The following is a 25,965-nucleotide window of genomic DNA, read 5'->3' on the forward strand; positions in this document are numbered from 1 at the left end:
ATAGTCCGTAGTGGATGCTGGGCGCCCATCCCAAGTGCGGATTGTCTGCATTACTTGTACATAGTTATTGTTACAAAAATCGGGTTATTGTTGTTGTGAGCCATCTTTTCAGAGGCTCCTTCTGTTATCATGCTGTTAACTGGGTTCAGATCACAAGTTGTACGGTGTGATTGGTGTGGCTGGTATGAGTCTTACCCGGGATTCAAAATCCTTCCTTATTGTGTACGCTCGTCCGGGCACAGTATCCTAACTGAGGCTTGGAGGAGGGTCATAGGGGGAGGAGCCAGTGCACACCAGGTAGTCCTAAAGCTTTTTACTTTTGTGCCCAGTCTCCTGCGGAGCCGCTATTCCCCATGGTCCTTTCGGAGTCCCCAGCATCCACTACGGACTATGAGAAATAGAATTATCGGTAAGTAAATTCTTATTTTTTAGATTGTTTTGATATTCACTGCACTGAACACTAGTAGCAGACACTAGTACTAGTACTATTACTGGTCACACACCCTTCGGCGGTACACAATAGGCCCTACATAAATTTTAGCTCCAGGCCCATGTGGTCCATAATCTGGCACTGGATACATTGCTCCCAAGGTGCTATGCTGCAACTGGAAGCGGACCCATCCAGTGGGGCAGCTTTGGGAAGCCACAAGGACTCAGTGTCCTCTTTTGGAAGATAGAGAAAATAGGATTGTATTACTTGCATTAGAGCCTTTATCTCAATCCTTTGGGCATGGCCGTAACTAGGGGAAAGCTAAGGGGGCATGTGCCCCGGGTGCAGGATTTGAGGGGGCGCCAAGGAGTTACAGAGGAGCAGGTTTTTTTTGTTCAGTTTTTTTACCAACAGTGCTGTGCTGCTCCAGTGAGACAGCAGACGGCTCCCAGGGCAGTGTCTCTGACCCACCTGTCTGCCCAGGGCTGGCTCTGACGCTGTGCGGGTGAGCTCCAGTACCTGGGATCTCTCCCATGTTGGCTACTGTCTTAAACTCTCTTCTTTGCCATGCAGCGCTGCGACTGGAGTGCAGTGCATCGTACAAGCTACTATAGAAGCGCACTGTGCACCCAGTTAGCAGTATCAACCTATGCTTTGCCTCCCAGATAGGGGATTTGGTGTAGCTTATAGGGGAGTGTAGTGCAGTGATGTAGTGTATCATATAGGGTATGTAGTGTGGTCATGTATTGCAGTATATAGGGGCATGTAGTGCACCGATGTGGTGTAGCATATAAGGGGATGTAGTGTAGTGATGTAGTGTAGCATATAGGGTATGTAGTGGAGTGCATAGGGGCATGTAGTGTAGTGATGTAGTTCATCGTGTAGGGGATGTAGTATAGTGATATAGTGCAGTGGATAGGGGAATGTAGTGCAGTGATGAAGTGTTATGATATAGTGCAATGTATGGGGACACACAGAGGAGCATGTAATTGAACACGCTGGCGGGGCATGTGACGCATTTGAGGCACAAAGGAGAATATTGTCCAGTAATATCCCCTTTTTTAAAAATGTTTGATAATCTGATTATTTTACTCTGAGTTTGTTTTTGTTTTTTGTGTGGGGGGGAGTGGGCTCCAAATTACTGCCTTGCCCCGGGTGACGAAAATCCTAGTTTCGGCCCTGCTATGGGGAACACTGCAAACCCACCAATGTACACATTAGTTCTGTTTAAAGGTACCAGGTTAGATGCATCTCAGGAAGAGGTTTTGTTGGTTCTCTGGGTCAGTCCTCTGAGGCTTTTAGTTAGATAAATAAATGTCAAGCAGAGGAGGATATGGAATATATAGGAGGTCAACATTTTAGTACATTTAAAGTGCTGCTATATCCCATCCTTCTGGGCTGATTTTCCTAGCGACACCCACACGATGAGCAGATAAACAAAGGAACAGGAGAACTAGAGCATAAATGGGTGGGTATGCAGCATCCCCAACAGATTCAGATAAATATATTTAATGTAACTATAAAAAGCTCTTCACCTTTATTTCTCCCCAATTTGCTCAAGTGATTTGAAAATAACTGTCTAACCCACATAGGGAGATATGTATCAAGCCTTAGAGAGAGATAAAAATGAGAAGTTGCTCAAAGCAGCCAATCAGCATCTGTCACTTATCTAGCACAGTATATTAAATTATAGTTAGGAGCTAATTGGTTGCTGTGGGTAATGTCTCCATTTTAGCTCTCTCAAAGGTTTGATAAATCTCCCCCTAAATATTCATTTCTCTCCTAGGGCTATATTTATAAAGAATGAGAAAATAGAATTGTTACTTCTCACCATATATCGCATCAGTTCGATGTTATATATAGCTTTGGTAAGTAACAATTCATGTATATTTACCTTTATTTATTTGATGTATTTATTAACAGTTTCTTATATAGCGCAGCAAATTCCGTTGCTCTTTACAACTGGACACAATTAGAAGACAAAACTGGGTAAAAACAAACAGTCATAGAGGGAGGAGGGCCCTGCTTGCAAGCTTACAATCTCCAGCAAAGCCATCTTAAAAAGACTCCCACGAACCTGTCTCTTCTGCCACAGTCCTTTGTGGTATCATGGTCTTGGAATGGATGGCCATCGGAGTGGTTACCATCAATAGTTACCACTGATGGCAATAATGGCAAGTGTCCATTGATAGTTACTAAATATGCAATGGATGACCATTAAAGGTTTCACCAACCGATGGTCATCTCTGTTCTTTGAATGACTGGCCATTGGTCAATCAGAACCTGGGGGCGAAACTTCACAGGTATCAGGGGCGGAGCTATGCTCTGTGTCCCGGCACCCTGCAAAAAAAAAAAAGAAACATTTGGTTATGCTGTGCCATCGTTGGAGGGTAACCATTTGGTTCTCCTCCATTAATGGCAAAAGCATTTGACAATGACCATAAACCATTGATGATTATGAATCATTGATGGTCAATGGTCGTCCATAAGTCTTGGCAAGCTGGACCTTTGTGCACATACATTGGCAGTGCAGCGAGCGAGCGGGGAGAGTGGAATTCCGGTGCAGTCTAAAGCTGGATCACTTCACTACAAGACAGAAGTGATCCAGGTCTTTCAGTTCCAGACCTTTATAGCAAGCAGATTAATCAGAGCACCCCAGGCTGTCATAGCCCTAGCAGAGGAGGCATGTGGTTTGGTGACCAGTTGCACACACTGAGCAGTGACGTTAGAGAGCAATCACTGTTTGGGGTGCAAGGGGGCGGGAGGAGTTTCAATCTACAGAATTTATTTGGAGACAGTAGGATGTGTTTTGGAGATAGAAGTTTTAATTATGGCGCAAGTAACACACTGCGTCTCTCACATGATCCCAGAGCTGGAAGGGGATCTTGATGTTGGCACTGGAAATTTATACTGTGGCACCTTGCAAGAATGGGGTATCAAAGCACAAGGTGGGCTTTTTGTGACCATTGTGTAGAAATCATCCAGGGGAGATTAGACACTGGACAGGAGCGGAGAGACTGGCGTGAGGCAGGTGATTGGCCACAGTCAGAGAAGGGGGATGATAGGATGGAGGGAGGCAGTATTCATTGCTCTTTTTCCCTTGGCAGCCTCCTTACGCCATCTTAAAATAGCAATTTTTTTTAATGTAGCGAAATGGAAAGCAGAGCTTTCTGTGCTTCTATGGATCACTCCCTATACTTGTGTATGGGGAAGTGATCCTGGCCCAGACTAGCAGTGAAATCCCTGTTACCACTACGAAAGGGCTTTTCTCTGCTTTCTATACTCAAAGACAAGTCCAGAGAGATGTGACTAAGGATCACTTCTCTCTAGTCATCCTCCTTGACAGTCTGCTGCTTTTACAGAAGACAATGGGGTATTTTTACTAAGCCTTGGAGAGAGACAAAGTGGACGGAAGTGAAGTACCAACCAACCAGCACCTAACTGCCATTTTTCAAACACAGCTTATAACTTAGCAGTTATGAGCGGATTGGAAGGTACTTTATCTCTGTCCACTTTATCACTCTCCAAGGCTTAGTAAATAGACTACATTGTCTTCTCTTGAATACCCTTCAGCACTTCCTGATTCACCTCCTAACTTTCTGAATACTTTTTTAGTATCTCTGTTTCTGGTACATCCTCTCCTCCACTCTAATTATCTTTCAGGGTCTCTTGTGCTCAACCCTAAGATATATATATATTTTTTTAAGACAAATTTTATTGAAAGATTGAGAGACATTACATAAAATGACCTGTGCAATGGTCCAGAGAAGATAGCAAACACAGCAAAAAAATCCTGAAATGCTGACGAATTGTCAATAATTTGTCTCAACAAATAAACATTCATATGTATTAAGACTCTACCCAAATAAGTAGAAAGGAAGGAGGTGAAGATGAAATAGAAAGAGGAAAAGGGAAGGAGGGGAAGGGTGGGGGAAGGGGAAAGACTCAGCTGGACAAAGGCAAACATGAGTAGCTGAAAGTACAAGATTCTGGGTTACCTTAATGAAATGGGCTAATATAATGCGGGGCAGACCTGAAAGTGGGAGATCCAGGATTCCCAAATTTTGGTAAAAAACTGTTAGATGTATCATGTCCTCAATAAATAACTGATTAATGGACTATCCCCAACATAATTAGATGGCAAATCATAGTTCTTGAATCATGAACTTATAACGGTAAAATGATTAAACCTTATAAGACCAGAGATTTTTTACTCCTTTGCTATACGTTGCAGGGGTGATTTGAGAAATCCTCATTCGCCTCAGGCTGCAATTAGGGTCACCATGGCACTGCCATACCTTTATTACAAAATCTAAACAAAATTAAGTATCTAACCACTCCAAGTACAATCACATTGCTTTAACATCTTTTAATAGGATAATATACACACAGTATTAGACTGTGGCATAATGTGTAATGTACATTACAGTTACAGTGTGTGGCAATGTGGCCATGCCCCTATTATCATGTAGCCACTCCACTAGTTGTGTGACTACGCCACCTGACCACACCCATTTTTACCATCAGTACCACCAAGAAAAAAATTCTACTTGCACCACTGGGTTTAGCCCACCCAAAGTGCTGGGCACGATCACAATAAGTGCCATTTGGGCACACAAATGGGTCACTTTTCACACATTGCAGCTTGCCACCCTGGGGGCAGTGGTGCCAAAAAGGACAGGGGGTGGGGGGGGGGGGGGGGGGGGGGGGGGAGAGAAAGGAGGAGAAGAGGGTACAAATTACCTGGGCCCAGATCCCATCCCCTTACCTGGAGACAGCAGCTTTTCTTCTCAGCCCAACAACACACTGCTGTGTGCTGGGCTGCAGTGTGTGCATGGCCATACCTCCTGTGATAAGGCCATGCCCCCTGAAAAGGCTCTCTACTGCCCTGGCTGAGAGGCATGCCATGCTCCTGTGAGTGGGTGTATTGTGTCCTAGACATACACCCAGCATGCTGTGGTTACAGGGGGTGGGGGAAGTAGTTGTACCGGGGCCCAGGATTTCTCTTGGCAGCCCTGCCCGGGGAATGAGAGCTGAAATGCAGCTGCTGGCAGCCATTGCACCCGGCGGAGCTACAATTGAATAGCTTCATTTGGACACCATCTAGTGGCTGCCGACGGGATAAAATCTTCATCTCACCCAATATAATATAGAAAGTGTGTTCCGTTCACAATGTAACTATTCTTAATATAGTTGTCCAGCTTGATTAGTACACTAATAGCCCAGGTTTCTCCCAGACATAAAAAAAAGTCCCTAATACATGAAACTAGGATTCCATTACAGCACATAGATGTCTGTAAAAGCAAAACACACGATGAGCACTCAAGTGTATAAAAGGTTTGTATATAAAAAGAAAAATATTTCTCTGCTCAGTGTAGCCACAGTCTCTTCAACCTTGCTTGCTTCTCACATTGCTGGCAGTATTTGAACTGCCGCAGCATTTAGGAGCACACAGGCTGCTGACGTGGGAAGTAATCTGGGCAGTCACTACACATCACAAAGCGTGGCTTGGTGACGTGAAGTGACTGCCTGGATTCCTCCCCCATGTGTGCAGCCTATGTGGTCCTGGCACACCTCAGTAGTTTAAATACTGGATATAGGTAGCACTGTGCCCTGTCCCTGCACATGTGACATCACAAAGGGTATGAGGTCACCAGCACTTGAAGTATACCACTGCCCAAAAGGGCGCTCAGGGCTGCTGTACAGGTTGTGCGCCTGGAGCATACATATACATTCTCTGCAACAGCGATACTGGCTGGAAAGTGCTGTTCCAGGGACCCTACAAGCCAAATGCAGGGGTCATGAGGCAGCTACAGTGTTGCCCTAAGGCTCTGTGCAACTGCACTGCTTATACACCAAGTTACAGACCTGGCTGGATGGTTTAAATACTAAGGGAAATTTAATATTTGAATATATTTACTACCACGCAGTTATTTTGAGTCCATTTCAAATGGATGGAATATCGATTTAATTCTAGATAAGCTCAAATATCCAGTCATGGTTCAATGTAAAGGACCAGTGATTCTCTGCAAGAAGGCTAAGGGATGCCTATAACAGTTGATTAAATTTTACAAAGCTCTAAAGACCATTAAATTAGCAGCCGTTGTAAATTTGTCACCTGACTAAATACGAAACATGCAGAGGGGAGAAAAATTAGAGTGCTGCATGAAGGTGGGTTATAGCAATGCTACAAGCTACACAATTGTTGCTGCATAGGAAAATAGTTGTTGCTGAAAGCAGTGTGCATGTCTTGGATGATGTTTGAGAACCACGAAGAAACATGCAAGGTGTTTCAATACTAGTCAGTGATTGCTGCTCCTTGACCATCCTGGAGACATTAATCCCTCTTCCCAAACCACCTTGGATATAGTTTAATACGCTCCACTTTCAGTAAAAGTCATGTTAGACCAAGACAGATTTTTCTCCTATAGTCTCTGCTAAACGCATCTAATTTAATTCAGAAGCCAGTAATAGTACATCAAACTGAAACCCTGCTGCATACCCCATACACAGGGAATTCATTCTCCATATAATTGGAAAATTTGACATTGTAAGTGGGAACTATTTGGAGCCTTAATTACTGCCCATCATTAGTCAGGACTTTTTGGGGGCAGAAGTATTAGGTCTGGAGTGATAAGTAGAAGGTTATAATGCACCAGCCAATCAGCTCCTGGCTGTGTTTGAAAAATAAATTAAAAAAATGACAGTTAAGGGTTGACTGGCTGGTGTGTTATCACCTTCCACTTATTACTCGTTTATCACTTTTCCAGGCTTAATACATCTGCCTTGATCTTTATTACACACCCCTGTTACAAAGTTTTATTTATTTTATTCTAATTATATTTTTTACGGTTTGTGAGCTCTGAGAGCAGTATTTTACGGTCCATGCTATGTACCAACGATGCAACAGATGATCCGGGGCAGACATATTGGGCATTACCTACAGACGGGGTGATCTGGTGCTCGGCCGCCAACTATGATGCCCCCCATAGGGCTGCATGGATCGTTAACTACATTACCGCATCTTTTGAACATGCAGAAAGTTCAGGAAGCGGCGGACCACCACCCGGGAGTACGCAGTGAAGAATATCATGCATACACATGGAATGATATAGCAGTTTTATCATTCCAATGCGGCGGATCATCAGCAATACAAGTGTGTATGGGGGCCTTTAGAATTAATGGTAATACTTTAGCTTCTTTGTGCATCATTGCTATAACCAATTTTAAATTCATTTCAACTATAATCAAGCCTCAAATAAAACTGGCTGCTGTGTTTTCCAACAGGCAGCTATTAGAGAGAACACTGAATTCAATATAATATATATATTTCAAAGACTGTGTGAGATTGCGCGACATCTTTTCTATATATATATATATATATATATATATATATATATTTAGTCATTGCTAGGCTGTATAATATTGAACAAGGTAAAAAAAAAAATTGTGCAGTCAAACTATGGGCTTCCCAAATCTTGCTGCAGAAATATTAAAGTAATTGTAACATACTAAAAACATTCCCAATTATGTCACAAGATCATTAGAGCTAAATAAATAAAAAATAGCCACAATGTTTGCAAGTATATTAAACTTTATTTTATGCTGTTATATGTGACTTCAGTGCTATTTACATTAAGGTGCTTTTTTCAGTTCTGTGCCATTCAATAAACTTTACATTTTTTTTTTATTCAAAATGCCATAAACGTCAATAAATTCATTTGTGTCTTGCTTCATTCCTTTCTATATTTAGTTTCATTTTCCCCTCTGGTGCACAGAAAAACTACAGGGTTACACAAAAATCAGTGGGTAGGTAGGACTCCCTTTCGGGAGTAAAACAATGTTTGCTACATGAAAAACTCACTCACACAGATACATTAAGAAATAAATATACTTTAAATACACTATATAAGCAGCTGCACTACTTTTTCTTGGTGCCACCTCTCCTTAAGCTTTGACCTAGAAAAAAAATAAAATAAATGGTCTTCAGTTATATTTTGCAATACTGTAGCGTTGTCCGTGACTTTCATAATCGGTTACATCCAAGAGGCAAGATGTTTAACAGTCTAATCATTTTGGAGTTCGCCATTTTTCCCAAAATATATGCATTCAAAGTATTACACCTACAAGAATGGAACCATTATTGTACCACCTGTATTTTTTTTTTATTTTTTTATAAAAAACACTAACCACAGCTCTTCTAGGAAAGAAAAATAAAGAGTTTACATTAGACCCTATATTAGGCTTATTTTTCCCCTTCAAAACAGTATCCCAGTCAATGCATTGTGGGATCTAAACGGATCCTGATCACATACAGTGCTTCACTTTTCACATTGTTGTTATGTTACAGCCTTATTCCAAACTGGAATAAAAATTTTTCCCTCAAAATTCTACACACACACACACACACACACACACACACACACACACACACAAATACCCCATAATGGCAACGTGAAAAAAAGCTTGAGATATTTACAAATGTTTAAAAAAAAAAAAAAACCTACACTAAAATCACATGTACATAAGTATTCACAGCCTTGCTAAATACTTTGTTGATGCACCCTTGGCAGCAATTACAGCCTCAAGCCTTTTTACATACGATGCCACAAGCTTGGCACACCTATCTTTGGGCAGTTTTGACCATTCCTCTTTGCAGCACCTCTGAAACTCCATCAGGTCAGATGCCATTTTCAGATCTCTCCAGAGATGTTCAATCGGATTCAGGGCCATCTTAACAGCAGTGTAGGCCCCTGGGCACAGCAATGCACTGGGCCCCCTACCCATCCTCCAGTGGTAGGGGTGGAGGGTGCCATCAGCGCAGCTTTGATGTCCCACGGGTGGTAGGGGGTGTTCTATCTTCCGCACACCATGTAGGACCCGGAACAGTAATTTCTGCTAATTACTCCTTTACTGCGCAGATGGAGCTAAATTGTAGAAGGGGCATTGGGCTGAATGAAGAAGCCCTGGTACATGACTTCCAGGGTGGTAAGGGGTGTTTAATACGTAGGGGAGGGGTGGATAGTGGAGTGGGCTTAATATTTATCATTTTCTGGTGGGAGGGCAGCTTACTTGACTACAGATCTCAAGTTTCTGAAAATATATTTCTTAGCTTTGAATGGGACAACAAACTAGAGAGTCCCACCTTTCAGATGGTTCTGGGGACTTGGGGGGGGGGGGGGGGGGGGGGGGTGAGAGAATCAGAGTTCAGGAGCCAAAGTAATTCACCAACAAAAATCTAAAACTGCATATTAGGCGTGTGGAGCTGGAGCAGGGACCAGCTTCTTGAAGGCCGGTATCTCTGGTTCTGGGCAGAGTACAGACAAGCTGCCAGTGTTCACCAAATGGGGAGAGTCGCAGCTTTTGGCCTATACCCTCAGAAATACTCTAAGTCAGACAAAACCAGAGATAACCGGCTGGGAAGAGCAATTAACAGGCTTGGTTGGGGACCACTGCTTTCAAGTCAGATATCTCCAGTTCCCCAGGGCCAATTTTCAAAAATCTGGTACCCCTGGAAAGAGGGGAACCTCAGCTATCAGCCTAGGGCACTTATACTCCTGGGGCACTTGGGCAGGAGACCATTGAGCCCAGGGCCGGCTCCAGGCCTACTAGCACCCTGTGCGAGAAAATGTAAAAGCGCCCCCTAACCCCTATGCGCGCGCCGAAGGCGCGCGCGCTTCGTGAAAAGTGGGCGTGGCCTCCTGGGAAAGTGGGTGTGGCCTCGTAACTTCATATTATTAAACTATAAATAAATATATTTTTTCACACCCCCTCTATGCACACAATTAGCAGCCTTATGCAGAACAGCCACAGTAGTGTTCCTTACACACAATGTCTCCAGTGTAGTGCCAGCTACACATGACATGCCCCGCAGCAGTGCCAGCTACACATGACATGCCCCTCAACAGTGCCAGCTACACACAATAGACCCCCAGCAGTGCCAGCTACACATGATAGTGTTCACGTTTTAGGGCAGGGTGCTGATCACAAGGAGGGCACATTTTTAAGTAAGGAGGGCAAAATGATGTACATACTGTAATACTTGGTGCTCCTCCACCCACATGCTGAAGCAGGGACAGTGCGCGCCGAAGGCGCGCAGCAAAAATTTAGGGCCGTTGCTTCGTGGGGAAGGTGCATGACCACAGAGTAGTGGCAATTCGCATTACACCACATAGTAGTGCAGCTAATACACATTGCACCAGGTAGAACCTCCTACACACTTTGCGCCAGGCAGAGCACGTTAGACACTTTGCGCCAGGCAGAGCACGATAGACACTTTGCGCCAGGCAGAGCACGATAGACACTTTGCGCCAGGCAGCGCACGATAGACACTTTGCGCCAGGCAGCGCACGATAGACACATTGCCTAGCCACAGATGCCTAGTAGATACACTACATGATATGCCCCCCAGCAGTGCCAGCTACACGTGACATGCCCCCCAGCAATGCCAGCTACACGTGACATACCCCCCAGCAGTGCCAGCTACACGTGACATGCCCCCCAGCAGTGCCAGATACATAAATGGCCACACAGTGCAGATATGCCCCCAGTGCCAGATACATAAATGCCCCCACAATGCCAGATACATAAATGACCACACAATGCCAGATACATAAGTGCCCCCACAGTGCCAGATGCATCAATGACCCCACAGTGCCAGATACATAACTGCCAGATACATAAATGCCCCCAGTGCCACAAAACATAAATGCCCCCACAGTGCCAGATAAATAAATGCCCGCCGTGCCACAAAACATAAAAGCCCCCACAGTGCAGATATGCCCCCACAGTGCCAGATACATAAATGCCCCCAGTGCCAGAAACATAAATGCCCCCACAGTGCAGATATGCCCCCACAGTGCCAGAAAATTAATGCCCCCACAGTGCAGATATGCCCCCACAGTGCCAGAAAAATAATGCCCCCACAGTGCAGATATGCCCCCACAGTGCCAGAAAAATAATGCCCCCACAGTGCAGATATGCCCCCACAGTGCCAGAAAAATAATGCCCCCACAGTGCAGATATGCCCCCACAGTGCCAGAAAAATAATGCCCACAGTGCAGATATGCCCCCACAGTGCCAGAAAAATAATGCCCCCACAGTGCCAGAAAAATAATGCCCCCACAGTGCAGATATGCCCCCACAGTGCCAGAAAAATAATGCCCCCACAGTGCCAGAAACATAATGCCCCCACAGTGCAGATATGCCCCCACAGTGCCAGAAAAATAATGCCCCCACAGTGCAGATATGCCCCCGTGCCAGAAAAATAATGCCCCCACAGTGCAGATATGCCCCCACAGTGCCAGAAAAACAATGCCCCCACAGTGCCAGAAAAATAATGCCCCCACAGTGCAGATATGCCCCCACAGTGCCAGAAAAACAATGCCCCCACAGTGCCAGAAAAATAATGCCCCCACAGTGCAGATATGCCCCCACAGTGCCAGAAAAATAATGCCCCCACAGTGCCAGAAAAATAAACGGCCCCACACAGTGCCAGACAGATTTTAACTTACCTGTCTGTCACTGACACTGCGGTGCTGCTGGGAGCCGGGAATACTGCTGTGGGCGGGCCGCGGACGGAGGAACAAAACTGTGTGCGCGCTATGCACGCTGCGCGGCGCCGGCGTCCAACGTCAGACGCCGGCGCCGCACAGCGCGCTGCATAGCGCGCACACAAGCGGCCGGGAGTCGGAGTCGGACACACAGAGGCTGGCTCCAGGCAGGAAAATGGCGGCCGCAGCGTGCGGCGCCCTGTAAGAGTGGCGCCCCGCGCGGCCGCTCTAGTCGAACATGCCTGGAGCCGGCCCTGATTGAGCCCATACTAAAAGACGGCCCTGATCGGACTTAAGTCTTGGCTCTAGCTGGGCCACTTAAGAACATTCAGAGTTGTCCTGAAGCCACTCCTTTGATATCTTGGCTGTGTGCTTCGGGTCGTCATCCTGATGAAAAGTCAACTGTCATGCCAGTCTAAGGTCAAGAGCGCTATGGAGCAGGTTTTCATCTAGGATGTCTCTGTAGATTGCTGCATTCAACTTTCCCTCTATACCGACTAGTCTCCCAGTTCCTGCCGCTGAAAAACATCCTCACAGCATGATGCTGCCACCACCATGCTTTACTGTAGGGATGGTATTGGCCTGGTGATGAGCGGCACCTGGTTTCCTCTAAACAGGACGCCTGCCATTCATGCCAGAGAGTTCAATCTTTGTCTCATCAGACCAGAGAATTTTGTTTTCATGGTCTGAGAGTCCTTCATGTGCATTTTGGAAAACTCCAGGTGGGCTACCATGTGCTTTTTACTAAGGAGTGGCTTCCATCTGGCCACTCTACCATGAAGGCCCGATTGGTCAATTGCTGCAAAGATAATTGTCCTTCTGGAAGGTTCTCCTCTCTCCATAGAGGAATGCTGTAGCTCTGAGTGTGACTAACGGGTTCTTGGTCACCTTCCTGACTAGGGCCCTTATCCCCCCGATCACTCAGTTTACATGGCTGGCTAGCTCTAGGAAGAGTCCTGGTGGTTCTGAACTTATTCCATTTACGGATGGAGGCCACTTTTCTATACCCTTCCCCAGATTTGTGCCTCGAGATAATCCAGTCTCTGAAGTCTACAGACAATTGTTTTGACTTCATGCTTTGTTTGTGCTCAGACATGCACTGTGAAGTGTGCGACCTTATATAGACAGGTGTGTGCCTTTCCAAATCATGTCCAAGCAACAGAATTTACCACAGGTGGACTCCAATTAAGCTGTAGGAACAGCTCAAGGATGATCAGTGGAAACAGGATGCACATGAGCTCAATTTTGAGCTTCATGGCAAAGGCCGTGAATACTTACATACATCGGATTTCCTAGTTTATTTTTAATATATTAAAAAAAAAAAACCCACAACCTTCATGTTGTCATTATGGGGTATTGTGTGTAGAATTTTAAAGGGGAAAAAAAAAAAATTTCAATTCCATTTTGGAATAAGGCTGTAACAATGTAGAAAAAGTGAAGCGCTGAGTACTTTCTAGAGGCACTGTACTTTCAGAAGCAGAACACTGTATTGTTAGGTTCAAAGCAGTGTATTGTTGTGCCCCATGTCAAACTGGTATACGAAAGATAGGTCGACAGTCAATAGGTCGATACCAAATTGTAGACATGGTCAAAAGGTTGACAGGTTCAAATGATACACAGCATATGTTCAACATGAGTTTCTGGAGTTTTATTAAATTTTTTTCATAGTTAATCATCCATGTGGACTACAATTGGGAATGGCAACATGTGCCAAGTGCAGCGAGGTACCTTGTCAAAGAGTGTCGAGCGAAGAGAGCCATGCGAGGGGACGCAGTACACCAACTGGAGTTCCACGTGTTGGAAGGTAAGATTTGACAAACAAAACACCCACATGAAGATTCATGCCGACCTTTTCACGTGTCAACCTTTTGAACCCTGTTGACCCATTATACCATAACCTGTCAAAATGTAGGACCAGTAAAGTTGCTGAAGTCTCAGAGACCCCTTCTGAGTAGGTGCTGTCCAACCAGTGCACCCATCGTACAGTCTCTGCTCCAGAGACCTCAGCAGAGCTATAGGTGCTCCAGAGAGATGCAGGTATTGCCAGTCCCTCTACACCTACTGGCCTCACCAAAGTAGTTACACTACTTGCTGGAACCCATAGCAAAGGTTATGTGGTGGGCAAATTTGTGTTTCAGTGCCGTTTTCGTCTAGGAGCAGAATGGGTGAAAGTGGCAGAACTACCAGTTGCAGGAGGATGCAGCCCCCAGAACCCTTTGTGCCTTTCAATATGCCTGCACTGATCACAAGCCACACTTAAGCCACTCAAACACACTTCATCTAAGAAAAATGAATGATACGCAGACTGGTCAAGAAATGGTTAGGATACTCAGGATATGGGCCCTCATTCCGAGTTGTTCGCTCGCTGCTAATTTTAGCAGAATTGCTAATAGGCTAAAATCCGGCAGTTCTGCGCATGCGTATGCACAGCAGGGCGCACGCGCTAAGCAAATTTACACAAAACTATGCTTTTTTACTCACAGGCGAACTAAGCTTTTCAATCGCTCTGCTGATTGACAGGAAGTGGGTGTTTCTGGGTGGAAACTGCCCGTTTTCAGGGAGTGTGCTAAAAAACGCAGGCGTGCCAGGTAAAAACGCAGGAGTGACTGGAGAAACGGAGGAGTGGCTGGTCGGACGCTGGGCATGTTTGGGACGTCAAACCAGGAACTGAACGGACTGAGGTGATCGCAATCTAGGAGTAGGTCTGGAGCTACTCAGAAACTGCAAGGAAATTGCTTTCGTTAGCAATTCTGCTAATAGCAGAATTGCTAATTTTTCGTTAGCAATTCTGCTATGCCAAGATACACTCCCAGAGGGCGGCGGCTTTGTGTTTGAATTTCTGCTAAAAGTAGCTAGCGAGTGAATAACTCGGAATGAGGGCCATTATTCTCTAACTGCTCTAAAAAGTGTTTATTTTTATGAAGAGAGGACAACTGGCAAAAATAGGGAAGGACAGCTAATCTTACCACTGTGCCACGTATACAATTTTATACTAAATCTCAGCAGATGGGAATTCAATGTTGAAATTTTATATAAAAAGGATTTAAAAGTGATAGTTAAAACTTTTATACCTCTATACAAGAACGATGTGGGAATCTCCCATGCCTCTATTTCTTCTGTATCAGTTCTAGTTTGTTTTCTTTTAGAAGACTTGAACGTTCCCTTCTTTTTTGGAGGCTTGTCTAAAATTTTAGAACAAGGTTAGTACAACATAAGACAAAATTAGCAACAGTCAAGTAAACATTTATTTTTGTTGAGAACGCAACAAGAGGGTATACACACTTGCTACGCACCTTTGGTTCATTGCTCTGATGGGCAATTCAGCCATATTAAAAATAAGATTTTACTCACCGATAAATCTATTTCTTGTAGTCCGTAGTGGATGCTGGGACTCCGTAAGGACCATGGGGAATAGCGGCTCCGCAGGAGACTGGGCACCACTAAAGAAAGCTTTAGGACTACCTGGTGTGCACTGGCTCCTCCCCCTAGGACCCTCCTCCAGACCTCAGTTAGGATACTGTGCCCGGAAGAGCTGACACAATAAGGAAGGATTTTGAATCCCGGGTAAGACTCATACCAGCCACACCGTATAACACGTGATACTATACCCAGTTAACAGTATGAATAATAACTGAGCCTCTCAACAGATGGCTCAACAATAACCCTTTAGTTAAACAATAACTATATACAAGTATTGCAGACAATCCGCACTTGGGATGGGCGCCCAGCATCCACTACGGACTACGAGAAATAGATTTACCGGTGAGTAAAATCTTATTTTCTCTGACGTCCTAAGTGGATGCTGGGACTCCGTAAGGACCATGGGGATTATACCAAAGCTCCCAAACGGGCAGGAGAGTGCGGATGACTCTGCAGCACCGAATGGGCAAACTCTAGGTCCTCAGCCAGGGTGTCAAACTTGTAGAATTTAGCAAATGTGTTTGACCCCGACCAAGTAGCTGCTCGGCAAAGTTGTAGAGCCGAGACCCCTCGGGCAGCCGCCCAAGAAGAGCCCACCTTCGTGGAATGGGCTTTCACTGATTTAGGATGCGACAGTCCAGCCGCAGAATGTGCAAGCTGAATCATACTACAGATCCAGCGAGCAATAGTCTGCTGTGAAGCAGGAGCACCCAGCTTGTTGGGTGCATACAGGATAAACAACGAGTCAGTTTTCCTGACACTAGCTGTCCTGGAAACAAATTCTCAGGGCCCTGACTACGTCCAACAACTTGGAAGCCTCCAAGTCTTTAGTAGCCGCAGGCACCACGATAGGTTGGTTCAAATGAAAAGCTGATACCACCTTAGGGAGAAACTGGGGACGAGTCCTCAATTCTGCCCTATCCATATGGAGAATCAGATAAGGGCTTTTACATGATAAAGCCCCCAATTCTGACACACGCCTGGCCGAAGCCAAGGCCAACAGCATGACCACTTTCCACGTGAGATATTTTAAGTCCACAGTGGTGAGTGGTTCAAACCAATGTGACTTTAGGAAATCCAACACCACGTTGAGATCCCAAGGTGCCACTGGAGGCACAAAAGGAGGCTGAATATGCAGCACTCCCTTAACAAAAGTCTGAACTTCAGGTAGTGAAGCCAGTTCTCTCTGGAAGAAAATCGATAGAGCCGAAATCTGGACGTTAATGGAACCCAATTTTAGGCCCATAGTCAACACGGACTGTAGGAAGTGCAGAAAACAGCCCAGCTGAAATTCCTCCGTTGGGGCCTTCCTGGCCTCACACCACGCAACATATTTTCGCCAAATGCGGTGATAATGGTTTGCGGTCACTTCTTTCCTAGCTTTAATCAGCGTAGGAATGACTTCCTCCGGAATGCCCTTTTCCTTCAGGATCCGGTGTTCAACCGCCATGCCGTCAACGCAGCCGCGGTAAGTCTTGGAACAGACAGGGCCCCTGCTGCAGCAGGTCCTGTCTGAGCGGCAGAGGCCATGGGTCCTCTGAGATCATTTCTTGAAGTTCCGGGTACCAAGCTCTTCTTGGCCAATCCGGAACAATGAGTATAGTTCTTACTCCTCTTTTTCTCATTATCCTCAGTACCTTGGGTATGAGAGGAAGAGGAGGGAAAAAACATAAACCGACTGGTACACCCACGGTGTCACCAGAGCGTCCACAGCCATCGCCTGAGGGTCCCTTGACCTGGCGCAATATCTTTTTAGCTTTTTGTTGAGGCGGGACACCCTCATGTCCACCTGTGGCCTTTCCCAATGGTGTACAATCATTTGGAAGACTTCTGGATGAAATCCCCACTCTCCCGGGTGGAAGTCGTGCCAGCTGAGAAAATCTGCTTCCCAGTTGTCCACTCCAGAAATGAACACTGCTGACAGTGCTAACACATGATTTTCCGCCCATCGGAAAATCCTCGTGGCTTCTGCCATCGCCATCCTGCTTCTTGTGCTGCCCTGTTGGTATACATGGGCGACCGCCGTGATGTTGTCTGACTGGATCAGCACCGGCTGGTGTTGAAGCAGGGGTCTAGCCTAACTTAGGGCATTGTAAATGGCCCTTAGTTCCAGAATATTTATGTGTAGGGAAGTCTCCTGACTCGTCCATAGTCCTTGGAAGTTTCTTCCCTGTGTGACTGCCCCCCAGCCTCGAAGGCTGGCATCCGTGGTCACCAGGACCCAGTCCTGTATGCCGAATCTGCGGCCCTCTAGAAGATGAGCACTCTGCAGCCACCACAACAGCGACACCCTGGCCCTTGGAGACAGGGTTATCAGCCGATGCATCTGAAAATGCGACCCGGACCACTTGTCCAACAGATCCCACTGGAAGATCCTTGCATGGAACCTGCCGAATGGAATTTCTTCGTAAGAAGCTACCATCTTACCCAGGACTCGCGTGCATTGATGCACCGACACCTGTATTTGTTTTAGGAGGTCTCTGACTAGAGATGACAACTCCTTGGCCTTCTCCTCCGGGAGAAACACTTTTTCCTGTTCTGTGTCCAGAACCATACCCAGGAACAGTAGACTCGTCGTAGGAACCAGCTGCGACTTTGGAATATTCAGAATCCAGCCGTGCTGTTGTAGCACTTCCCGAGATAGTGCTACTCCGACAAAGAACTGCTCCCTGGACCTCGCCTTTATAAGGAGATCGTCCAAGTAGGAATAATTATAACTCCCTTTTTTTATTTTTGAAGGAGTATCATCATTACGGCCATTACCTTGGTAAATACCCTCGGTGCCGGGGACAGACCAACGGCAACAGTGGCGGATTCAGGGGGAGGGCACCCAGGCACGTGCCCCCCCGTCTTTTAGGATCTTTTTTTTCTTTTTATTATAGCAGTACAGTCGCCACCAGGACAAGACTGCTGCTCGTGGTGGCCATCCCCCATGCAGCTGAGTCATGTCAGCGAAGCTCCGCCTCCAGCTTGCGCGATCTGCATGCAGTGTCGGGCAGCGGGCAGGCCTGGAGCAGGCTGCCCTGCCTTCTGCTCCCCGGGCCATTACAATTTTGCCGACACCGAGCCGTCCCCGCAGCAGCTTGGCCAGCCACGTACATATCTGGCTTTGCTACAGGAGGCGGCAGGCAGAAAGTGAGCTCCCCCGAATCCCCAGCCACTCAGTACTAGCTCCGCCCCCTTGAGTTTCTCTCCTGCACTTGCTGAATCGTGGCAGGGAAGGCTGCCGAATGCCAGGGAATACACAAGCTATGAGAGAAGGTATTTCTCATGCTGGGGGAGTGGGGGAGGGTGTGATGTGTGCTATGATGTCTTTATTGAAGAGAGGGGGGGGGGGGGGGGGGGGGGGGAGAGGAGTGCTGTGTGATGACTAATGAAATGGTGTGTGTGTGTGTGTGTGTGTGTGTGTGTGTGTGTGTGTGTGTGTGTGTGTGTGTGTGTGTGTGTGTGTGTGTGCGCTGTCAGGTGAGTATGGAAAAGGGAGGGTTATTGCTGTAGCCACTGTTACACACCACATCTCCCCCGTATACTCTAACCATGTCACCGTCCACATCTTCCCCACATACACTAACCCTGTCACCCACCACATCTGCCTCACAGCCGCTCGCCCTGTCACCCACCGCATATGTCCCAGAGCTGCTCGCCCTGTCACCCACCACATCTGCCCCACAGACGCACGCCCCGGCCGTCACCCACCACATCTGTCCCACAGATGCACACCCTGTCCCCCACCACATCTGTCTCTGCAGACTCTCTCACCCAAACACCCACTGGACCTTGCCCTGTAGACTCTCATCCTGTCAATCACTGCACCTGTCCCTGCAGACTCTCTCACCCACCGCACTTGTCCCGTATAAGCTCACCCTGTGCCCCACATACGCTCACCCTGTCACCCACCACATCTGCCCCACATACACTCACCCTGTCACCCACCGCACTTGTCCCGTATAAGCTCACCCTGTGCCCCACCACATGTACCCCATGTACGCTCACCCTGTCACTCAACACATCTGCCCCACATACACTCACCCTGTCACCCACCGCACTTGTCCCGTATAAGCTCACCCTGTGCCCCACCACATGTACCCCATGTACGCTCACCCTGTCACTCAACACATCTGCCGCACAGACGTTTGCCCTGCCACCCAGTACACCTGGCCCTGTAGACTCATCCTGTTACCCACCACATCTGTCCCTGCAGACTCTATCATCCTGTTACCCATCCTATCAGCCCCCAGCAGGTTCTCTCACCCAATTAATGTTTTATTTTTTCCTGTGGGGTACAATGTGTTTGGGGGGGGGGGGGTTTAACTGCGGGGGGACAATGTGTGGTGTTTTTTTTTTCTTGTAGGCCAGTGTGTGCGTTTTTATTTTTTCCGTGGTCACCAATGTGTTTGGGTATTTTTCCTGCCAGTGACCCCAGTGTGATTAAAACCATGGTCATGGCTCGTGGGTATGGAATTTTCTGTGAGGGCCGTGCTCTTTGTTATGAGCTCATTTCATCAGAAACTTGCGCCAAAGACCCCCCATGCACCTTCCCCTATTGTGGTGCCCCCCCTGTCATTTTATTCTGGATCCGCCCTTGAACGGTAACGTCTGGAATTGGTAATGACAGTCCTGTACCACAATCCTGAGGTACTCCTGGTGAGGAGGGTAAATGGGGACATGCAGGTAAGCATCCTTGATGTCCAGTGATACCATGTAATCCCCTTCTTCCAGGCTTGCAATAACCGCCCTGAGCGATTCCATTTTGAACTTGAACCTTCGTATATAAGTGTTTAAGGATTTCAATTTTAGAATGGGTCTCACCGAACCGACTGGTTTCGGTACCACAAACATTGTGGAATAGTAACCCCGGCCTTGTTGAAGGAGGGGTACCTTGATTATCCCCAGCTGGAAGTACAGCTTGTGAATTGCCGCCAGTACTACCTCCCCTTTCTCCGAGGGCAGCAGGCAAGGCTGATTTGAGGTAACGGCAAGGGGGAGTCGCCTCGAACTCCAGCTTGTATCCCTGTGATACTACTTGCAGAACCCAGGGATCCACCTGTGAGCGAGCCCACTGGTCGCTGAAGTTCCTGAAACGCGCCCCCACCGCACCTGGCTCCACCTGTGGAGCCCCAGCGTCATGCAGCGGACTCAGAGGAAGCGGGGGAAGATTTTTGATCCTGGGAACTGGCTGTCTGGTGCAGCTTTTTTCCCTCTTCCCTTGACTCTGTGCAGAAAGGAAGCGCCTTTGACCCGCTTGCTTTTCTGAAGCCGAAATGGCTGTACCTGATAATACAGTGCTTTCTTAGTCTGTGAGGAAACCCGAGGTAAAAAATTTTTCTTCCCAGCTGTTGCTGTGGATACGAGGTCCCAGAGACCATCCCCAACAATTCATCATCCTTATAAGGCTGATGTGCCTTTTAAAGTCAGCATCACCTGTCCACTGCCGGGTCCCTAATACCCTCCTGGCAGAATGGACATTGCATTAATTCTGGATGCCAGCCGGCAAATATCCCTCTGTGCATCCCTCATATATAAGACTACGTCTTTAATATGCTCTATGGTTAGCCAAATAGTATCCCTGTCCTGACAGGGTAACAGACCCCGCTGCAGCAGCACGATCCATGCTGAGGCAATTGCAGGTCTCAGTATAGTACCCGAGTGTGTATATACAGACTTCAGGATAGCTTCCTGTTTTTTTATCAGCAGGCTCCTTCAAAGTGGCCGTATCCTAAGACGGCAGTGCCACCTTTTTTGACAAACGTGTGAGCGCCTTATCCACCCTAGGGGATATCTCCCAACGTGACCTATCCTCTGGCGGGAAAGGGTACGCCATCAGTAACTTTTAGAAATTACCAGTTTCTTATCGGGGGAACCCACGCCTCTTCACACACTTCATTCACTCATCTGATGGGGGAACAAAACACTGGTTGCTTTTTCTCCCCAAACATAAAACCCCTGTTTTGTGGTACTCGGGTTAATGTCAGAAATGTGTAATACATTTTTCATTGCCGAGCTCATGCAACGGATGTTCCTAGTGGATTGTGTATATGTCTCAACCTCGTCGACACTGGAGTCAGACTCCGTGTCGACATCTGTGTCTGCCATCTGAGGTAGCGGGCGTTTTTTGAGCCCCTGATGGCCTTTGAGATGCCTGGGCAGGCGCGGGCTGAGAAGCCGGCTGTCCCACAGCTGTTACGTCATCCAGCCTTTTATGTAAGGAGTTGACACTGTCGGTTAATACCTTCCACCTATCCATCCACTCTGGTGTCGGCCCCACAGGGGGCGACATCACATTTATCGGCATCTGCTCCGCCTTCCACGTAACCTTCCTCAAACATGTCGAAACAGCCGTACCGATACACCGCACACACAGGGAATGCTCTGACTGAGGACAGGACCCCACAAAGTCCTTTGGGGAGACAGAGAGAGTATGCCAGCACACACCAAAGCGCTATATAATACAGGGATTCACACTTCCTACAGTGATTTTTCCCTTATAGCTGCTATAATACACAATTTTGCGCCTAAATTTAGTGCCCCCCCCTCTTTTTAACCCTTTGAGCCTGAAAACTACAGGGGAGAGCCTGGGGAGCTGTCTTCCAGCTGCACTGTGAAGAGAAAATGGCGCCAGTGTGCTGAGGGAGATAGCCCCGCCCCTTTTTCGGCAGACTTTCTCCCGCTTTATGGATCTCTGGCAGGGGTATTTTTCACATATATAGCCTCTAGGACTATATAGTGATTAATTTGCCAGCCAAGGTGTTAATATTGCTGCTCAGGGCCCCCCCCCCCCCCCCAGCACCCATCAGTGACCGGAGTGTGAGATGTGCATGAGGAGTAATGGCGCACAGCTGCAGTGCTGTGCGCTACCTTGTTGAAGACCGAAGTCTTCTGCCGCCGATTTTCAGGACCATCTTCATGCTTCTGGCTCTGTAAGGGGGACGGCGGCGCGGCTCCGGGACCGAACGATCGAGGTCGGGTCCTGTGTTCGATCCCTCTGGAGCTAATGGTGTCCAGTAGCCTAAGAAGCCCAAACTAGCTCCAATCAGGTAGGTTCGCTTCTTCTCCCCTTAGTCCCTCGTAGCAGTGAGTCTGTTGCCAGCAGATCTCACTGAAAATAAAAAACCTAAAATATACTTTCTTTTCTAGGAGCTCAGGAGAGCCCCTAGTGTGCATCCAGCTCAGCCAGGCACAAGATTCTAACTGAGGTCTGGAGGAGGGTCATAGGCGGAGGAGCCAGTGCACACCAGGTAGTCCTAGAGCTTTCTTTAGTTGTGCCCAGTCTCCTGCGGAGCCGCTATTCCCCATGGTCCTTACGGAGTCCCAGCATCCACTTAGGACGTCAGAGAAACATGGTTAATAGACACTTCAATAAGAACACAAACCACATGTGTACTGGCAAGCACATTTTAGAGAGCCTTATGAGAAGGCTGAAGCTTGAACACATGCACTTCCCTTCTTTCAAGAGTCACATGAAGACTCCAGTGCATGAACAGAGATTCATACTTTAGTGAACAGGTTTCCTTGTGTTGAGGTGCACTGCAGCTTTGTTGCTATGTGCCTGGATGCATCTCAACTTAATGGAACATATACAGAGCACTGTTGTATACAGTATGTACCTTTACCTACAAGCTCGGATCTTCAAACATCTTTACATTTAACAGAGCCCACATATTGTAGGACAGGAGGAGTTTAATTTGCCGGCTGTCTGGATTCTGGCAGTCAGGATACAGACACCGGAATCCCACCAGCCGACAATGCCACCAGTCAGAATCCCAGAGAACTTGTGAGTAATAAGTCATGTGGCAAATGCAGCGAGCCAGCAAGGGGATTCTTTGTGCTTCACCCGCTGCCTGCATTCTGGCTGGCAGGATGCAAATGTCGGGATATTGACAGCCAGCTCCCTGCCCGCTAATAAATCATACCGAATCCTGTGGGACAGTGGTTGGTCTCCTGGGGGCCTCTTGGCAGGAGAGATCTTAAGTAGTGGCTCTAATTGAAAGCACTTTTTCGCCCAGCGAAGAATCCTTGCTGCCATTGCCCTCCTGCTTCTTGTGCAGCCCTGTCTGTTTACGTGGGCGACTGCCGTGATGTTGTCCGACTGGATCAGCACCGGTTGACTTTGAAGCAGAGGTCTTCCTAGGCTCAGAGCATTGTAAATTGCCCTTAGCTCCAGTATATTTATGTGGAGAGAAGTCTCCAGACTTGACCACACTCCTTGGAAATTTCTTCCCTGTGTGACTGCTCCCCAGCCTCTCAGGCTGGCATCCGTGGTCACCAGGACCCAGTCCTGAATGCCGAATCTGCTGCCCTCTAGTAGATGAGCACTCTGTAACCACCACAGAAGAGACACCCTTGTCCTTAGAGACAGGATTATCCGCTGATGCATCTGAAGATGCGATCCGGACCATTCGTCCAGCAGATCCCACTGAAAAATTCTTGCGTGAAATCTGCCGAATGGAATCGCTTCGTAAGAAGCCACCATTTTTCCCAAGACTCTTGTGCATTGATGCACTGACACTTGGCCTGGTTTTAGGAGGTTTCTGACTAGCTCGGATAACTCCCTGGCTTTCTCCTCCGGGAGAAACACCTTTTTCTGGACTGTGTCCAGAATCATCCCTAGGAACAGCAGACGTGTCGTCGGAATCAGCTGCGATTTTGGAATATTTAGAATCCACCCGTGCTGTCGTAGAACTACTTGAGAAAGTGCTACTCCGACGTCCAACTGTTCTCTGGACCTTGCCCTTATCAGGAGATCGTCCAAGTAAGGGATAATTAAGACGCCTTTTCTTTGAAGAAGAATCATTTCGGCCATTACCTTGGTAAAGACCCGGGGTGCCGTGGACAATCCAAACGGCAGCGTCTGAAACTGATAGTGACAGTTCTGTACCACGAACCTGAGGTACCCTTGGTGAGAAGGGCAAATTGGGACATGGAGGTAAGCATCCTTGATGTCCAGGGACACCATATAGTCCCCTTCTTCCTGGTTCGCTATCACTGCTCTGAGTGACTCCATCTTGATTTGAACCTTTGTATGTAAGTGTTCAAAAATTTCAGATTTAGAATAGGTCTCACCGAGCCGTCTGGCTTCAGTACCACAAATAGTGTGGAATAATACCCCTTTCCTTGTTGTAGGAGGGGTACTTTGATTATCACCTGCTGGGAATACAGCTTGTGAATTGTTTCCAATACTGCCTCCCTGTCGGAGGGAGACGTTGGTAAAGCAGACTTCAGGAACCTGCGAGGGGGAGACGTCTCGAATTTCCAAACTGTACCCCTGGGATACTACTTGTAGGATCCAGGGGTCCACTTGCGAGTGAGCCCACTGCGCGCTGAAACTCTTGAGACGACCCCCCACCACACCCGAGTCCGCTTGTACGGCCCCAGCGTCATGCTGAGGACTTGGCAGAAGCGGTGGAGGGCTTCTGTTCCTGGGAAGGGGCTGCCTGCTGCAGTCTTCTTCCCTTTCCTCTACCCCTGGGCAGATATGACTGGCCTTTTGCCCGCTTACCCTTATGGGGACGAAAGGACTGAGGCTGAAAAGACGGTGTCTTTTTCTGCTGAGATGTGACTTGGGGTAAAAAAAGGTGGATTTTCCAGCTGTTGCCGTGGCCACCAGGTCCGATGGACCGACCCCAAATAACTCCTCCCCTTTATACGGCAATACTTCCATGTGCCGTTTGGAATCTGCATCACCTGACCACTGTCGTGTCCATAAACCTCTTCTGGCAGACATGGACATCGCACTTACTCTTGATGCCAGAGTGCAAATATCCCTCTGTGCATCTCGCATATATAGAAATGCATCCTTTAAATGCTCTATAGTCAATAAAATACTGTCCCTGTCACAGGTATCAATATTTTCAGTCAGGGAATCCGACCAAGCCACCCCAGCGCTGCACATCCAGGCTGAGGCGATCGCTGGTCGCAGTATAACACCAGTATGTGTGTATATACTTTTTAGGATATTTTCCAGCCTCCTATCAGCTGGCTCCTTGAGGGCGGCCGTATCTGGAGACGGTAACGCCACTTGTTTTGATAAGCGTGTGAGCGCCTTATCCACCCTAGGCGGTGTTTCCCAACGCGCCCTAACTTCTGGCGGGAAAGGGTATAACGCCAATAATTTTCTATCGGGGGAAACCCACGCATCATCACACACTTCATTTAATTTATCCGATTCAGGAAAAACTACAGGTAGTTTTTTCACACCCCACATAATACCCTTTTTTGTGGTACTTGTAGTATCAGAAATATGTAACACCTCCTTCATTGCCCTTAACATGTAACGTGTGGCCCTAATGGAAAATACGTTTGTTTCTTCACCGTCGACACTAGAGTCAGTGTCCGTGTCTGTGTCTGTGTCGACCGACTGAGGTAATGGGCGTTTTAAAGCCCCTGACGGTGTTTGAGACGCCTGGACAGGTACTAATTGGTTTGCCGGCCGTCTCATGTCGTCAACCGACCTTGCAGCGTGTTGACATTATCACGTAATTCCCTAAATAAGCCATCCATTCCGGTGTCGACTCCCTAGAGAGTGACATCACCATTACAGGCAATTGCTCCGCCTCCTCACCAACA

General features: G+C 47.3%; 1 protein-coding gene across 2 annotated transcripts in view; it reads right to left on the minus strand.

The window, feature by feature from the left end:
* Positions 1–8,006: 8,006 nt before the first annotated feature.
* LOC134927715 (uncharacterized) overlaps positions 8,007–25,965 on the minus strand; it is a 28,761-nt gene continuing 10,802 nt past the window's right edge. For both annotated transcript variants that reach the window (XM_063922554.1, XM_063922555.1), the window contains exons 5-6: positions 15,054–15,164; positions 8,007–8,389 (exon numbers count right to left, since the gene is read on the minus strand). In XM_063922554.1, coding sequence (XP_063778624.1) covers positions 8,352–8,389; positions 15,054–15,164 — 149 coding nt within the window. In that variant the 3' untranslated portion in view covers positions 8,007–8,351. The remainder of the gene's footprint in view (positions 8,390–15,053; positions 15,165–25,965) is intronic.

The sequence above is a fragment of the Pseudophryne corroboree genome, chromosome 5 (genome assembly GCF_028390025.1).
Source record: "Pseudophryne corroboree isolate aPseCor3 chromosome 5, aPseCor3.hap2, whole genome shotgun sequence".
NCBI lineage: Eukaryota > Metazoa > Chordata > Amphibia > Anura > Myobatrachidae > Pseudophryne > Pseudophryne corroboree.